General features: G+C 37.0%; 1 protein-coding gene across 4 annotated transcripts in view; it reads right to left on the reverse strand.

Moving 5' to 3' along the window:
- Window positions 1–10,335: 10,335 nt before the first annotated feature.
- atxn7l1 (ataxin 7-like 1) overlaps window positions 10,336–19,347 on the reverse strand; it is a 127,550-nt gene continuing 118,538 nt past the window's right edge. For all 4 annotated transcript variants that reach the window (XM_039761180.1, XM_039761182.1, XM_039761181.1 and 1 more), the window contains one exon: window positions 10,336–11,601. In XM_039761180.1, coding sequence (XP_039617114.1) covers window positions 11,584–11,601 — 18 coding nt within the window. In that variant the 3' untranslated portion in view covers window positions 10,336–11,583. The remainder of the gene's footprint in view (window positions 11,602–19,347) is intronic.

Genomic DNA, 19,347 nt, shown 5'->3' on the forward strand with positions numbered 1-19,347 from the left:
ACTTTAATCTCGAAATTTCCACTTTAATCACGTAGTTTATTTTGTCATTAAAGTAGAACATCATAAACTTCATCTTAAAATCGTTTAATTAACTATCTTCTCAAATCCCATCGTAACTAAAGTAGCACATTAAATGCTTTGTTTTGTATTTGATCTTCTATGTGCTCTATGTGTGTGAATCACTACGTGCTTCTGTTCTTTCTCTTTCTCCAACAGGACACAGAATCCATTACATTCGTGATATTACAGTTCTCTGAATAATATTTTTTTTTATTAATTTTATTACAATCCATAAAAAGCAATCAAGTTTTTACAAAAAGAAAAATTGAGTTAAGAACAGATCGATCCCCACCCCTGAGAGAGAGAGCAAGCAAAGCGTAAAATTTAAGGCTTGTAAACATACCTAAATTAATAAATTCTCTGTGCTTTATAAACTTATTTTAAAATATTACTGATTAGATCCTGCCATGTTTTGAAAAAGTCTGTACAGATCCTCTGAGTATTTGATTTCTCTGAATAATTAAAATACTAAGATGTATACTGGATAACATTTTCATGATGATTGGAATGAAAGCATGTTATTAAACATGGGAACACGGTGGTGCCAAATTTCGTGATTGTTCATGTCTCACACAAGATGCTGCTGTGCCATGTGCGACCTTCGATGAAATAATTTATTGTAGCAGTACTGTCTCTTTTAAACGTACTAACCTCCAATTCCTGTCATTGCTTTTCTTTCCCCAAATACCCAATCGCCACACAATCAGCTCTGTAATAGACATTTAGCCATCTGTAAGTTTACAACGCAGATTCTTCAAAGCTTTTAAGGAACATTGAAATATCTTCATAGTACATATTTAATTGTTCTATCCGTCTATCCTTCCAGTGTTGCGGCAGCCTCAGTAAATATACAGTGCAAGGCAGGAATAATACATGAACTTGCTAGCGCTGCGGCACCATTACCTCACGTTTAATTATTGACAAAACAGATTATTTAAATGAAGTTAAAGTTTTATCTGTATAATAAACATATTTTGCTGTATTTCATCTTAAAAATATTATCGTCATCATATGTAAATACGCGCTTTATAAAGTGGCGCTGGTTGTGTAATATTATAACTGTAGTGCAAGTTTACAGTGGGGTGATTGTACTTATAAGTACAAACAGTTCTACAAGGAGCAATTGATTGAGTGCGTTTATAGTTCTTGGGATGAAACTATTTCTGAACCGCGAGGTCCGTACTTGAAAGGCTTTGAAACGTTTTGCCGTGGCTGAGCCAGTGTGTGCTTGATGCTGTATACCGATAATTCTCTTTCCGATCAGCTGCTGCTGCGTTTCGCCACTCAGATACAGTGATATAAATACTCTGAGTGGTGCAGTGAGCGTAATATGGAAAAAGATGATCCGCTGTGGCAACCCTTAACGGGAGCAACTGAAAGAAGAAGAAGAAGGTGCAGTGAGAGTAACAACGCTAAAGCAGTTATGGTATTTGGAATACTATGGCTATTCCCTGGACCATTATATTGTTACGAGTTAATTACAATCAGATGCATTACACTAATAAACAATATGCGGTTGGTTTCAGTGTATTTATAAAGCCGCATCAGAAATGTGGTTCTAAGAAATAAAGGGTAATCACACAGGAACAGTAGCACTGCTTTGACGCTGGGTGCCGCCAGTCTGCAAAACCGAGCGGAGAACTTGCGTACGACAAGGCATGAGGTACCGTGGAAAAGTGCGTGGCTTTACGCCAAGTGTAGGTTTTATACATCGCAATTTGAACGTGGAAAAGTTCCTACGCAACATCTCTGTGCATACGCACCGTTTATACATGAGGCCCCAGCAATGGACCACTCTGAATATCTTTATGAAGATATTTTACTTGAACCAACTTGATTTTTACTGATTGCATCAGTGTTTTTTTTTCTAAAGCAGATATTCCAGAGTTGCTTTTGCTGTGCTGTTTCTGTGATTCTAATGAGTTCTTCTATCCTGTTAACATACCATTTGTTTGGTTCTCTAGTTATTATTTTTGTTCACAACTGCTGACCCCAAGAGGGAAGAACAACTGCAAACACTATGACCATTATGGAAGCATAAAACCAACAAATACAATTATTCTATACTGTTAAATCACATATGCCTCATATTCAGTTAGATCCAAAATGAATGAATATATACATTTAAATAGCATTTTTAACTATCCTGGGTGCACTGTTAGATGAAATTTACAAAACACTTCAAAAACAATTTATTTTTGCAATGTAGTGAAAAGACAACTCTAAAACCTTGAATAAGAATGTCTGATATAAGTATATAATAAAACATAAAGCTTGTAGTATATTATAGTGTATAAAATGTAATGGCTAGAGTGCAACATGAAGAAGATCACACACAATTTGTCTGCCTGTGGTGTTTCCAGAATAAAGACAGTGCGTCAGTTCAGCTCCATTTTAACCAGATGTTGTCTTCAGATCGATGTAAATTATGAGTTCAGTGCAGCAGCAGAGCACTCGGACTACCCTTAATGAAGTAATGTGGGCTTCCTCCATGACCAGAAGTAAGCATATTTTAATAGTCCACTTCAAATAAACAAAAAGTAGATATTACTCATATCACTAATACAAGAAATACTTAATCATAAATTTACATTTCATAAAACTTTTATGTTTTTAATTACAGAAATGAATCCTGTCAGTGTCAGAGGGATAGCACTGCAGTGGTCAGTGCTGTGGCGTTAACTGCTCTAGACTCTTGTTTTCCTTCCAAATCACAAAGAAGTTATTGTCAGCTAATTTCCATTTTATCTGATGAGGGTCATGGTAGTAATGTGCTGACATGGGCTGACAAGGCCTGCGTATTCCTAGCAAGTTTCTGTGGGAATACCCAGACATTGTCAGGACAACTGACAGATAAATTCCCTCCAGCATTTCCTGGATTTAATCCTCAATCTTCTCCCAGAAAGTTATGCCTTGTGCAACTCCAGTGCAATGCATCTTAGATTCATGCCCCTGTCAATCCAGAGAAGCAGGGGTTCTGCTGTCAGGTCCTCCTGTATTACCAAGCTCCTTACCTTTTTGAGGCGACTGAGGCCATCAACCCTGCAATGATGCCTCATTTTGGCCACTTGTGATCTCCTTGTTTTGGTCACTACCTTTAGCTTGTGACATTAGGTGAGGATAGGGATGTTGACTTACTGGAAAACTGACATCTTCATTTGTGAATTTAGCTTGCATTTCACCATCAGGGTTAAGTACAAAGTCTGCAGAACTGCTGCCACTGCAACAATTTGCTGGACAATCTCACGGTCAACATCCCATGGTACCTGGAATAGGTGCTGCTCTCTTACCTGCACGGAAAACGCCACTATTTTCCAATAAAGGATCTTGACCTCAGGTCTGTAGGTGCTGATTTTCTTTTCAAGCAAATGTCTGTGTACCATATTAACCTGATTAGTAACTCCAAACTGGCCTTTTATGAAGGTGTGCACCCTTGTGATAGATGGGTATCCATCTAGATTGAGCTCCTTCCTCACCTCTAATGCTGATAGAACAAACACTGGCTCCCAGTGATCCTGAAATGGTTTCTTACATGTTTGATAATAGATGGATGGATTGGGGCCGGGCAAGTAAAAAGGCTCATTTCATACTTTTCATTTTGATGATACTACTGTAGCTATACAGTCCCTAAAGCTACATATTCCTGACTGTCAAGACATAATTGACTATTTCAACACATCCTTAATAGATCAATTCATTTCTATAAGGCCCAGAAAAATCTAATTCTCACTGAAAAGTTAATTCAATGATAGGAAAAAATCTGAGAAAACGCCAATGAGGGTGGCACAATGGTAGCACTGCTGCCTCGCAGTTAGGAGACCCGGGTTCGCTTCCTGGGTCCTTCCTATGTGGAATTTGCATGTTCTCCCCGTGTCTGCGTGGGTTTCGTCCGGGGGCTCTGGTTTCCTCCCACAGTCCAAAGATATGCAGGTTTGGTGGATTGGCAATCCTAAATTGTCCCTAGTGTGTGCTTGGTGTGTGTGTGTGTGTGTGTGCCCTGCGGTGGGCTGGCGCGCTGCCTGGGGTTTCTTTCCTGCCTTGCGCCCTGTGTTGGCTGGTATTGGCTCTCCAGTTAGGATGTAGCGGGTTGGATGATGGATGGATGGAAAACACCAATGATGTTTCACATTTAAGAGTCAGATATGGCCAATTCAGTTCTGTTCTATGCTGGATAGAAATAATGCAAAGTACAGTGGAACCTCGGTTTACGAGTAACTTGGTTTACTTGTGTTTTGCAAGACGAATAGTATGGATACACTTCGTCTGCTGAGCGTCATGTGATCACAACTGAGCTGATGGTTCTTCTCTCTTGCGCACGCGACTTATGTTGCAAGGCACTGGCATTTCTAAAGTTCAGTTCTGGGTTCAAGAATTAGCAAAATTACATAGCTTTATCAAGAAACATGTCAGTCTTGTTTTTTTTTTTTGCAGAATGAAGGCAATTCCATGTGACAGCCTGCCGAGTAAGTGACCCCAAACTTTTGACTAGTACTGTATATTGGCTTAAATTACAAATTGCGTTGGAAATTAAGGTTTTATGTAACGATTCCACAACCCTATACCTGGCCGCTTTCTGTAATTATTAATTAAATTTATATTTCATACAAAACTACAGTCACCCCTTGCTCTCTGCTGTTTTGATTAATTGTGGATTAGCTTGGAATAAATAACGTCCCCAATTGCAGTCTCCCTCAGCATAAGTAAGTCCATTGTTCTCTCCATTTTTAAGATATGCAAGAAATTTGTGAACATTTTACTGCTGGTGCAGAAAAAACTGTATACCGTATCTGAAATGTGTAATATGAGCCCTCAACATTTGGACAAAAGATCTAACAAGAACTTCCATACCTACTTGATCCAAAACATGACTGTTGGGTGCTGGAGCCTGTCCAGATGCCACTGTGTGCAAAGCTAGAAACAAACCTGGATGGAACACCAATCCATTGAAGGACACACACTGATAGATTGGAAACAGAGGGCCATGAGAAGAGCAACAGATGGAGAGGCAGGATGAGCCTGCCAGGAATTGTGGGAGAGGCAGCACGGTCGTTGGCCTCGCAGAGGAGTGAAGGATCGGCGCTCTACGGGCAGGTGAGCCCCACTGAATATTTGTGGGTGTGACTGAGGTGGAGATCTACCCCAGGGAACCAAGGGGGTAGTGTGAAGAATGATAAGAGGACAACTGACCCTAAGCCGTCAGTCTGGCATCTCCTGAGGCAGCTAAGACAGGGTTTGGGTGGTCAGGACCATGACTGCTGGAGTCTCCGCCTGCTGAGCGAGTAATAGGTGAGCTGTGGAGATGAAGAGGAAGCTGTGCTGGGCTCATCTAAGATGTGACGGAACATTAAGGACCCAATAGACTGTGTTGATTTTACTCTTGTTTTAATTCTGGATTTTAACTGGCGGACCATCACTTTTTAAATAGATTATTTATTCATTTATTGGAGATTGCACTGCTCTGTTTTGGACACCTTGTTTTTGACTTTGCTTTAAATAAGAGAACTGAGCACTTGTACACCTACCCCTTGCAGTATGTGTGTGTCCTCGTTTGACTGGCTCATTCTTGGTTACATTATTGACGGTGATGGGTTCAAGAGGTTCCGGATGGCAACAGGGAGTGTGGTGCCAACCATACCATCACAGGGATGTGGAGGAAACTGGAGTGCCTAGAAAACAAAAACACAATGAGAGCATGCAAACTCCACATGATGACCAGGCACGCGATTTAAACCATGACACCTAGAGTGGTAAACAGCAATGTGAACCAGCATGCAACACTCTAGTTTACAGGTAAAATGTTGGTTTGAATTTATGGAGGTTTTTACTAAGTTTGCTTATGACCTTTTGTTATACAAGACTTAGTAAGAATGCCTTTAATTCTTTAATATTTAGGACTTTGATTAAGCACTCCTATGACGTTTTAGTAAGACAGACTTTGGCATACTTTCAGCTAAGCAGGGCCACATATTTTTACTTTCAGATAAAAATTAAGTATACCTATTGAAGTGGAGCACAATGCTTACCACATCCACAGTCCGCAATGCAGGTACAATGTGAGTTTAATTTTACAGAGCAGCTTTTGCACAAGGGTTGGAGTGGCTGCCTCAGATATTTCACTTTTTCATAAGGTCTTGGAACTTAACCTTTGTGGAGAGTAAGGGATGACCATATACACTTAGTAAGAGACATCAAAAATCAAAAAATTATTTGCTTATTCCTCCACCCTATGCAGCTGAGAAAGATTTAATAATACAGTAAGTTTTTACAATTACACACAACTGTATACTAGTAACATTGTGTACTAAATAAAACTGTCCCTTAATAAAATCATCTCTGATAAAAAATGGCATTGAGCCTTACACAGCCTATTAAAACATTCTTTAAAAACTTGATATTTTCGAAATAGTCGTAAAATGTTGAAACATAACATTTCATACTCTGTGCAGTTTCTCATATATTAAGGTGTGTGTAATTATGTATTAGTTTTTATTGTCTGGAAGTATAATTGAATCTCTTTGAACTGTTTGGCATCATCAGTATTTGAAAGTTAAACTGATTAAATTTTCAGTCTCCTTTATGACATCTGAACTTTCACTGTCTCTCTCTGTCCATTATTAGTTCATAGCCTGCTTTACTCCTGCATGATTATTTAGCTGGGAGTTTCAAATTATCACTCCAGTTCTTATGTACATCATTAATATTTACTTCATTCATCGATCTTTTATGTAATAATATAAGAAATGTGGTGTCCATTCAAGAAGAAAAACAAAATGACTTATTACTATAGCTAAGAAAAAAAAATTGAAACCATGAATCTCTTCACCTTTTGGCATTTTGCCCACAGCTCTTATTTAGCACTTTGTGAAAAATGTGATGATTTGATTGTGCCTAACTATTTAGATTCCAATGTATAACATGTAACTATAAATATGTTAAAGTCCAACTCCTCATAACTGAATACTCATTGTTTGTTATGAAAGTCTTTAAGAAAGTGAGGCAGCAAGCACCGTCATTACTTTAATTAGTCTTCAAACGTCTTTATAACCATGCAGCTGCCAAGTAATTTCATTAAAGAGTCTCAACATTTTTACAAACATATAAATTATTTTATTTACAAAGACCAAGTTACAAAACATCAAAACAAAAACACACTCCACACAAGAGAGTCTCTCTCAAGTAGAGGTTCAACCATGGCAGTATCAGTTCAGTTTCATTGCAAGTTTGTTCTTTTGCTCTGCTGGCCATCACTTGTTACTATTTACAAATACTGAAAACACAATATGTTGACACTGGCCCAAAAATGGAATGAAAATCTACCTGATGCTGCTAATCAAAAGCAAAGATATAATAGTTAAAAAAAAGATGAAGGTGCATTGGACAAAATGATTTTAGTGTTACAAAAGAGAACAATGTCGGAACAAATTACAAAGAACAAAACTTTTTGATTTTTATACACACATATATGTATATAAAAAAAATCACTCATAAACATGCTTAAAGTTTTAAAAAAAAGTTTAAAACTTTTGTAGTTTGTACTAATGAAGCACATTTATAGTGGATGAAAAAGTGCAAAAATAGTTAGTAGCACATCCTATGATAAACTAGCATTGAAAAGCCCACAGATTTTGCAAATTACTGTAGGATGACACAAGAATGACAAAAACACCAACAAGGGACAATACGATGTAAGAGTTATTTAACTGTGTACTGAGAACCTCAATAAACAATTCTCTCTACGGCTCTCATTCCCAAACTCTGTCCTGGGGATCCTCCTGTTGCTGTAGGTTTTTGGTCCAACCAGATTCACGGGCAGTGATAACAACCAATAATAATTGATCTCATTTAATTAGCTGGTGTTTTTTTTCCTCTTCTCTTATTCTGCATTCAGAAAAGTACAGCAGTATGACATTTACATTATTAGTATATTTCTTATTTAGCAGTAGCTTTAAATACATATTGTATCTCTCTTTTATTGTTTTCCTGTTATCTTGCCCTTTTCTGTGTAGTTTAATCCCTTCATTGTACTTTAATAATGACAATTCAAAATATACTCGAACAAACAACACTAAATGATGAAAGGTTGCAGCCACATCAGCATCCGACCCACTAATTAGTAAATAGTGGAATAAAAAACACGTGGAATAGCAGAAAGAAAATCAGGTTAAAAAGTAAAAAAAAAAAAAACACACTTTATTCCCATATAAATAGTACATTTTATTAAAAATTTCCCCAACTTAGTTTTGTAACTTCTACATTGACCCCAAAAAACACAGAAACTGACAAATAACACCTCACTTAATTAGGCTCAGAGTCCAATTAAAAACAGAAGGTGGCTGGAACAAAAACCTGCAGCCACAGGGGTTCATCAGGGCCGAGTTTGGGAACCTACTGCTCTCTGGATATGCAATGAACATGTACATACTGTAGGTATACACATAAACTCAAGCAGTTCATCAACACAAAAGAAGGCATTTGGACAGCTTCACTGTGCAGCAGTTCTGTTCAATTTACACTGGCAGACCATCTGCTCCATCACACTCAACAACCAGGATGAAATCCAACTATCAAGTTGTCAAGCAACAGCAGCCATATATTAAAAGTGAAGTACTTTACTGGCTTACAAGTCAAAAGCAGAATGTAATTGAATTTAGCACTTTATCAATAACATGTAGGCAATTTTTTTCCTCTTGGGAAACAATCCTGCAAAGTGGGAAGGAAGAAATAATACTTAATTACACCTTTCCCTTCCCATGGTACATACTGTAGGTACTGTATGTTGAAAAGGCCATTTGTTTTGTTCACTATTTGAACCAGCATGTATTGTTACTTTGGAGCAGGTAAGCAGTCTATAACAAAACAGCATCAGCAAGAAAAAGCTGTATAAACTCATTAGAGGAGTGTGAATAGTTGATGCCGCTTTTAAAAGCTTGGTGAGCTAACCTTAACCCCATGGATTCTGGGCTATCTTAAATGAATCTGAATGCAGAGTTTAAGGGAGTCACTAATACTGCTCTGACTTTATTCTTAAGTTTTTTTTGTAAATGTTAGGAATTGTTTGTGAGCAAAACACAAAACTAAACGCTGCAAATTTACATTTACACAGAGGTGAAGACAATGTAGAACAAAATAATGGCTTTAGTTTAAAGTAACCACATATAATATGGATAGGTAAAGACTGTGTGCTGGCTAACCCTCTGTTAAATAAACTGTATCACCTTACTGATGACATACTATTTAAATGAAGGAAAGAATCCAAAAAAAAAAACAAGCTAATGTACCAGAAAAAATCAATTTGTCTTGTAGTTAGACACACAATTCACTCAGTAAGACTTTTTATCTTAGAAAAAGAATACAAGCTTGCACGCTTCCTGAACTTTAGTCCTTCGGAGCCTTTCTGATGTCAGATGATCACGCATTATCTGTATACTAAGGGTAATCCGCATTGCCCATCTTTGGGTCATTTCTAACAATAAGTGTGCTGTAACAGTAGTTTATCACAAAATAATGCAATTTCTGATCCTTCAAGATTTTGTAAAAGAAGAGCAATAGAAGTATTAATAAATATAATTACTATATATATATATATATATATATATATATATATATATATATATATATATATATATAAAATAATAATGTTGTATTATAATTAAAGGTTAGGAGGCACATTTTCAAGCTGTAAAATTGCATATGAATGCTAAGAAATATTCTTTCAAAGTTGACTCTTAATATATGGAGTTGGCTACCAAGGAGGGCGGCCCAGTGGTTTGCGGCTCACACCCACTTTGGCTACAGGGGTTGGCATTTTTGCTCATATCCACAAGGGTCAGCATTTCTATGGTAGGTTAACTGAACTGGTGGGAATGAATGTAAATGCTGGATGTTTTTTGGTAAACACATTTCCTTATGTATTTGCCATAAATATTTCCATATATTGCATGATGCCTGTCTGTGAATGTTTTAACTTTTTTTTTCACTTGGCTTTCTTATTTAGTTTTCTGTCTTGACAGGTGATAGGATTAAAGATCAGCATGGCCACAGAACTGTGTTAACAGACAGATGCAAATTTGGAAACAAGTGGCCAAGAACAAGCTTTGTAGCTAATTTCTGAAGTGCATCAAAAACATATTTCCTTTAGTGTGGTAGGGCGGCCAGTATGTCTTTGTTGTTTCTAGAAATCTGCAGTCCAGTACATATTTCAAACTACAGCAACTCCCATGTCCCTTAACAAATTTGCACAAGCAAATATAAATGTCTGGCTATAGTTTCTCGAAGAAAAAAAAATAGTAAAGTGCTGTGTCCATTTACGTGCACAAAGAATACTAGGACTGAATGTATTATTAGTTTGTATGAAAATAACCATAAATAAGGCTACTTACATAATAAATCCTATGCTGGCAGACACAGCACCAGACAGCAGTATATCCTGGATAACCTGTTTTTGCAAAACAAATGAATTGACAATGCACATATTTCATTCATTATTTAAATGCAGTTTATAATTAAGCTTTTTGTGTTGATTTTGGGGACAGACCTCACTGCACCTTCAACAAAACAAAAAATAAATATAAAATTAAAAAAAAATCTTACAAACATCTAAAATTTTTCACATCAGCAAAAATAAAACTGTGCAAAAATAACAGATATGTACATAATTATTTACAGACCTGAAGAACTGTACAATAAAAAGGGGGAAAAACCCACTCCCAACCTCAAAATAGAACTTTAAAAATCAGGTTTATATGTAAATATCCTGGTCAGTTAGCACAACAATCAAGTAAATATAAATTACTCTATAATATAAAAATTTACATTAGGAATTTAAGATGATAAGCCTGTATTTATATTTATTGTAACATTTATGTCACAGATTGTAAAGTCGGCCATTAGCCTTAAAAAGTCTTTCATTAAACAAGTCTCTTTTTCACAATTAATAAGAAAAGTTTTAAGGAAAGCTGCAAATAAGTGCACTTTTAACACTGTAGAAATGAAGAATCACTTTACACGCTAGTTTCCATCAAATCAGGTAATAACGATCTGCCGGTGGTCCTGAACTTCAGAGTATACACATTCAACTAAAGCAGAAAGCTGCAGCACACTTGAGGAAATCACAAGGTCTTTTGGAGAAAAAGATATCCTTCAAATCAAATAATTTAGCCATGAAACAATCATAGCGGTAAATGACACTATCCAATTCTGCTCTCATTCATTAATATCCATAAATGAAATGGTGCAGCAGAATGTTGTACTCAGTTGTAGGCTGTTCCCTCTTAACAGAAAATAAAATGATTTCCTTATGAAAAATGCATGAAATAAAATGAGAGACAGCAGGAGCAGTCATACAAAATTGTGCAACAATGATTGGCAGCAGGTAGACAAGAGAGGATCATCTGATGTTGCTTGTTTTTCTCTTTTTCAGTATGCAGGGCTTTACACCATTACAGTAATGAAAGTGATGACCTGCGCTCAGTCCAAGCAGTTCCTTATCTTCAGTGTGAATCGGAAACATTCACTTCCTCGACTTCAGTAATGTACCTTAGGCTGAAAAGACAGCAAAAGTAAAAGGTGTATTTTTTTTTCTCATTTCAACCTGAAGCCATCACATGCAAAACAACTTTTTGTTATTTTTCATATTTTTTCTGTTTCTGGTAGTCAAACGCTACACACACATCCAATTGAAATCCTGAGTCTTTATTAAAAAGCTTAAAAAAGAATTCCATCTATACAAAGATGTTCAGCATTCCCATTCCAAAACAGGACCCACTGTGAGCAGTGTAATGGATCTGTAGTCGGCAAGGTCTCAGTATTGTTTCAGGATGCTGGGCACAAATTCCTGCCTCTCCCTGTCTACGCAGAGTCCACATTCTCTCTTCATTCATTCATATTTCCTCTCATGTTCCAAAAATGCTGTTAGAACAAATTAACACTACATGATATATATTTTTTTCAGTGTGTGCATATTTGTTGGTTTTTTTTTTTAATCTTAGGTCATATTACAAAAGCTAATTGCTGTCACTTTATTTTGTAAAATTCCTGCATTATTTCACAAAGGTAATGCTTCTCACTTGATGCTCAGTAACAATGCATCAATGCATGTACTTTTGTCTTTGAAAAAACATATTCCATTTTCTTATTACAGCAGCCAGTTTGGATGGCAAAAAAGTTTAAAAGTATAAAGACAGTTTAAGTATGGTAGTTTTCACAAATAATGTGTTTAAACCAGCATATGACAGTAATGACCCTATAAACCAGGTGACATGGTAGCACACTCAGTAGTGTCCCTGCCTCATGGCTGAGCCTGGTCAATCTGTATGAATCTGCATGGTTTTCATTCATTTGGCTATGTCCTGAGATAGAGTGGGTTACCATCCAACTTCGGTTTCTGTTGTTCACACCTTGCTACTGCGGAAAGGCCCAGCTTAGCAAAGCAACACTATATTGGGACTGGTAATGGAGGCCATAGGGAGATTTGTGTTACAATACTTTTAAAGTTGAAAAAGTAGATTAATCCACTCTTTTTCTGAACCCATTCTTAACAATGCAAAAACCTCTCCTAGATGGGCGGCCAGTCATGAACATTGTTGGAATTACTGTAGTTACAGCTGTTTATTATTAAAGGCCATGCCTAAATAGACATATTATTACAATACACCATGCAGATTAGGTTGGGAAACTGCTATGCGCTGGGCATAAAAGGCAAGTTCAGGAAATGGAATGATGGACTTTCAGCAGAAACTGTAATTGCACATCCCACCAAGACAATTTTGTAAGCTTAATTTAAATTAAGATCTGAATACTTGGTGGATCGAGACTTTGTAGGTATCATTGAAACAGCAAGTTGCCTACATTGACAAAATTTAAATCTCAGCACATTTCTTGCTTGATCTGCTACTTGAAATATAATCTATAAAGGATATCTAAATTCCCATAATCTACAATATAAAGAAACAAAATAAAAGCATATAAGAATTTAGGCACTTTTGCAAGCCTTCTACACACAACACACAACACACAAAATGCACTACCATAATCTACAGTATAAGCAACACTTAATACACACCATCTCTTAGAGCAGTGTTCACATACACAGCACATCATCAAACAGCTACCAGCACTGACTGTTTCATTTCATTCATTCAACATTTAAAAAGCTAAACAATTATTTTTTTGAAAAAGATAGACCTTCTCATAATGACCATCCACTGATGAGCATAAGCACAAGTTAATCAGATTTTTATTACAGATACTGGAGACAATAAGCAATAGCCACTACAGTGTGATAGATAAAGAAGAATGTTACTCAGAACAGTGCTTGGAAAGAATAATTATCCGCAGATTCTGACAATACCTCAGCTCTTTTAGCAGAATAATCAAGCTGGCCCATTTCCCTGTTCTCTTCCAAGCAAGACTGTGTTAACAATAGTAATTAAATGTCACATTTAAAGATTTATGCATTTCAGGTTGAAACCTAGCTCTTCTCACAATGTCATCATTAAAATGCTAGAGGGATTAGAACTGATGGCTCACTCTGGATGAAGGTGTGTTTGTGGGATGTATGTAATGTCTGAAAGTAGACAAGTAGTTAGTCTCAGCAGTGAAAAAGTCTTCAGTTAAATCTCTACTGGTTTGTTAAACCTTCATGTGGATGAGATGAGCTGGACTTTTTTTAAGTGAACCACATTACCACAGACGTGACATATTTCAAGTTGTGCTGAATTTGAGGACCTGCACTGCTCATTTGCTAAAATTAATTACCATAGTAAGGTTAGTATAATGGGCACTAGGTAAAAAATGAACATGGATAAACAACTGTAGTGAGTTTTCATTCACAGTGGCAATGACATGTCTGAAAAGCCAAGATCAGTTCCATAAACTCGGAGGATGAATAATTGCAATGATACAAAAAACATGATAACATCTGTCATTAAGGGAAAATAACTTCAACACTGACTTCTCTGTCTAAAGTGTATTGCTTCAGGAGTCTTGTCCGTTTATTGAATTTATTAAAAGCATGTAACATTCCATACAATCAAGTCAAACTTAACAAAACTACATTCAATTCAACCCCCACCATTTTTTTTTTTCATAAAGATGGCACCGACAGGTGTGGCTAGCCATCTGCTTGTCTTGCTAATTTATGCTTTTATTTCATCTTTATGTGTAGTTTATCCCAGCGGCTACTGTCCTGTGATCGTGTTTCTTTGTTTAACATCTTTTCTTGTATGCTATTTTCTCAATTTTCTTCTTCTAATGAGGCTTTTATTTGAACCTCCACCCTTCTTTTATTCATCCCCTGACTTCCTTACCTGGACGCTGGAATCTACCTGTATGAGTGAGAGATGCCAACGTGAAAGGCATGCCAGCTTTGCTGTTAAACAACACTGGCTCAATTTTTCGTCACCAGGCTTGGATTCTCAATGCCTGAGACTCGTCTTTGACCCATCCTCTTCTGCACAGAATGTTGACCCTGGCCCTTGGGCACAGGATACCGGATTTAATTTATCCATCTTCAGGCTGAATCACTCTTTCCCTGTGTGTTCCAGGGAAGTAAACGCAGCTAAACTTCACAAGTTCACTGGAGCCCATCCTGCAACAAGCTTTTCTATGTCTATTGAAGCTGCTCTCCTGAAGGTGAGATCAGTGTCTAATAAAACTCTTATCCTCCAAGACATTATTACTTCAAAGAAACTGGACTTCTCATTCATCACTGAGACCTGGATTGCTAATGGTTACTCCTCATGTTTTACTGACTTGGTACCACCAGGTTATTCATTTTTGAACTCCTCTGTCTCATTTTGGGGGCACTGCCACTGTTTTTAAAAATATACTATTTTGTCAGTGCCTTACAAGGACTCCATTTAGTAGCTTTGAACTGCAACTTTTCAAAGTGCTCTTCCTCATTGCTGTGTGCTGTGGTTTATAAGCCTCCTGTAATTACTGATACGTTCATTTCTGAAATCTCTGAACTCACGGCTGATTTTACATTCTCCTATTATAAAGTAACAATGGATTTGAATATTACTGATGACGTTACTACTATAAGCTGTGCCCAACGCTAATCTTGCATTTTAAATGATTCTATTATATCTGTATTATATTTATAACCAGATTCTCCAGTCTTCATATACAAGGCCAGTGTGATAGTATTGACAATTCTGTCTTTGCTTTAAATATACCATGTAAAATGATTTTAGACTCAATCACTCCCTTCAAGTAATGCTGCAATAAGGGAAGCCCTGCTCCATGCCTTAATGAACACTACACAGCAGCTGCACCACAGCTGTAAAATTGCTGAAAGTCATTGGAAGAAGGATAGGTTGACTGTATCTAAACTGATTTCTCTGTTCCATTTCCAGGATGCAGTTAAGAAATCTAAACATGATCACTTCGCTGATTTGGTATTCTCTCATTCTAATAAATGTAGGGTCTTAATTAATCCAATTAATGCAGTTATTAATCCCCATTCTGAGATGGGATTACATACAGTCATATGAAAAAGTTTGTGAACCCCTCTCAGTCTGCATAATAATTTACTCTACTTTCAACAAAAAAGATAACAGTGGTATTTTGATTTGAATGCATGTAACTGCTCAATACTGATTACTTGCAACACCAAATTGATTGGATTAGCTTGTTAAGCCTTGAACTTCATAGACAGGTGTGTCCAATCATGAGAAAAGGTATTTAAGGTGGTCAATTGCAAGTTGTGTTCCCTTTGACTCTACTCTGAAGAGTGACAGCATGGGATCCTCAAAGCAACTCTCAAAAGATCTCAAAACAAAGATTGTTCAGTATCATGGTTTAGGGGAAGGCTACAAAAAGCTATCTCAGAGGTTTAAACGGTCAGTTTCAACTGTAAGGAATGTAATCAGGAAATGGGAGGCCACAGGCACAGTTGCTGTTAAACCCAGGTCTGGCAGGCCAAGAAAAATACAGGACCGACATATGCGCAGGAATGTGAGAATGGTGAGACAAACCAACAGATCACCTCCAAAGACCTGCAAGAACATCTTTTTGCAGATGGTGTATCTGTACATTGTTCTACAATTCAGCACAATTTGCACAAAGAACATCTGCATGGCAGGGTGATGAGAAAGAAGCCCTTTCTGCACTCACTCCACAAACACAGTCATTTGTTGTATGCAAATACTCATTTAGCCAAACCAGATTCATTATGGAACAAAGTGCTTTGGACTGATGAGACAAAAAATGAGTTATTTGGTCATAACTTTGCATGGTAGAAGAAGAACACTGCATTCCAAGAAAAACACCTGCTACCTACTGTCAAATTTGGTGGATGTTCCATCATGCTGTGGGTCTGTATGGCTAGTTCAGGGACTAGGGCCCTTGTTAAAGTCGAGGGTCAGATGAATTCAACCCAATATCAACAAATTCTTCAGGGGGTTGGATATTCCAACAAGGCAATGACCCAAAACACAGTTCGAAATCTACAAAAGCATTCATGCAAAGAGAGAAGTACAATGTTCTGGAATGGCCATCACAGTCCCCTGACTTGAATATCATCGAAAATCTATGGGATGATTTGAAGCAGGCTGTCCATGCTCGGCAGCCATCAAATTTAACTGAACTGGAGTGATTTTGTATGGAAGAATGGTCAAAAATACCTCCATCCAGAATCCAGACACTCATCAAAGACTGTAGGAGGCGTCTAGAGGCTGTTATATTTGCAAAAGGAGGCTCATCTAAGTACTGATGTAATATCTCTGTTGGGGTGCCCAAATTTATGCGCCTGTCTAATTTTGTTATGATGCATATTGCATAATTTCTGTTAATCCAATGAAATTAATGTCACTGCTGTTTCCATAAGGCATGTCATATATTAAAAGGAAGTTGCTACTTTGAAAGCTCAGCCAATGATAAACAACAATCTAAGGAATTAAGAGGGGTTCCCAAACTTTTTCATATGACTGTAGTACTGTTCTTTCATGTGAGCAGTTTCTTTCATTCTTTGTCAGCAAAACTGATTTCATTTGCTTTGGTATTTTTCCAGCAGGTTATGCCCTGCTGTTAATCATGGTGTTGCCTTGGAATCTTTTGATGTTTCACTTTCACAGCTAAAAATTACTATTGACACACTTAAACTTACTTTCATTCCTCTTGATGTTATTCCATCACGCCTCTTAGTTGAAGCTTTCAATGTTCTTGGTTTTTGTTAACTATTATCAATGTTTCTAGTAGTGAGGGGGTTGTACCCTCATTTTTAAAACATGCAGTATGGTGCGACCTTGTCTTAAAAAAAGGCAGATTTAGATCCTGGAGTGTTAACTAATTTTCACTCAATTTCCCAATTGCCATTTCTGGCTAAAACATTAGAAAGAATCATTTATAATGAATTGGTTGACCATCTTAACTCCAACAGTTTATTTGAGATATACCAATCTGGCTTTGGGCATTTTCATGGTATTGAGACAGCCCTCTCTCATTATTGACTCAGGTGGGGCTGCAGTCCTTTTCCTCCTATACCTTTCTGCAGCTTTTGACACTATTGACCATGAGATCTTGTTGTTGGGGCTTGAACATCTGGTGAGATTTAAAGGGGCTGCTCTCAACTGGTTCAGGTCATATCTTACTTTTACTTACTTACTGATCTTACTTTTCTGTGTCTTTCAATTTCTCTTTCTCCTCTAATGCTCCTGTTCCTCAGGGATCCATTTTGGGTCCTATTTTATTTTCTATATACCTTCATCCTACAGATACTCATGCTTTTATCTTTTCTCATCTTGATTACTGCAACTCGCTGTATTCTGGGATCAGCACATCTCTGATACATAAGTTGCAGTTGGTTCAGAATGCTGCTGTCCATTTTTTGGTTGGGGCAAGAAAGTTTGATTCTGTTTCTCCAATATTAGCCTTCTTTATACTGGCTGCATGTTAGTTTCTGAATTGATTTTAAACATTTGTAGCTAGCTTTTAAACCATTACATGGGTATGCTCCTGCCTGTTTATCTGAATTGTGTGTTTTACACCAGCCATCCAGAGGGCTTAGATCTACTGGTCAGTTGTCGCTTATGGTCCCTCACACTAAGTGTAAAGCACTCTGTACCTCATTACATTAAGGAGTCACCTTCAATTGAACTATTCAAAATGAGATTGAAGACTCATTACTATTTTCTAGCTTTCAGTGACCTTCACTGATAATGATAGCTTCCCAACTCTTAGTCAACTTCTTTTATATTCTTTAACTCACTGTTGGCTGTATTTTGTTTTTATTGTACAGTACTTTATTTCTATTTATGTTTATTGTATGTTTTAATGTACAGCATTACTGAGGTTGTTTTAAATGTGCTTTATAAATAAATTGACATTGAAAGCAGAGATGTCCTTGGCAATCTCATTATCAAAGTTTATTCATTTTTTTCTGACAGAGAACTCACTCACATTGATATTCACTAAGGGAATGGTGGTTAGACATCCTTTGAGAGTATTTGAACGTTTTTCATTTACAACATAGGCTCAATTTGATGGGATAGCCTGTTTCTGGTAGACTTTCAGCAATTATAAATTTTATCATTTTGCACAACATCTACCATTCCAGCTCTTGTAAAAACTGCTTAGTAACTTCAGCCTCTTGAACATCAACTGCCTTTAGAAGCTCTGATATGATTCAGTAAGTGACCACTCACCTGTATGCTCAAGGCCAAACTAAACCAGGTTTCTCATCTTTTTGTAAACTCTAAGCTACCCTCTAATAATTTGCTTATCATTACCATTTGTTCTGTTGCACTTGGTTGTCTTGAATCTGTGTTGTGGCTTTCACAGAGATTTTTCATTACATTTTTAGAATTATTATTACGTTTCTAGCTTAGTTATATTTTCGTAATGGTTGTGACTTATCTCCAGTTTGCATTGTTTTTGATTCGCCCTTTTTACGCTTCCATATTTTTTTCTTTTGGTAGGCATCATTGATGGTTAAACTCTCTTCCAATTACCCTAAACAATGGCAGAATTATGAAAGGGGAGCTTGCCTCTGTGTTCAAATTCTAAACAAAACCATCCTTGCCTGAGTTTCAACAACTTTCCAACTGATGAAACATCATGAAGAAAATGGATACAGCCAATTAAAAGAGATGCAATGGCAACATTTATGTTTGTAGCCGAACTTTAAAACTGGTGAATGCATGAAATTTCTACACTGCCTTAAAAATGATGCTGTGCCCTAATAGCTAAAACCATTTTGGTGTCATATTGACACGGGAATCTACCTTTGAAAGGGCAAGTCTCAGAGTTAACATGTGGGAGAGTCTGTATGATGGAAAACAACACAGC

This window comes from Polypterus senegalus, chromosome 8 (genome assembly GCF_016835505.1).
Source record: "Polypterus senegalus isolate Bchr_013 chromosome 8, ASM1683550v1, whole genome shotgun sequence".
NCBI lineage: Eukaryota > Metazoa > Chordata > Cladistia > Polypteriformes > Polypteridae > Polypterus > Polypterus senegalus.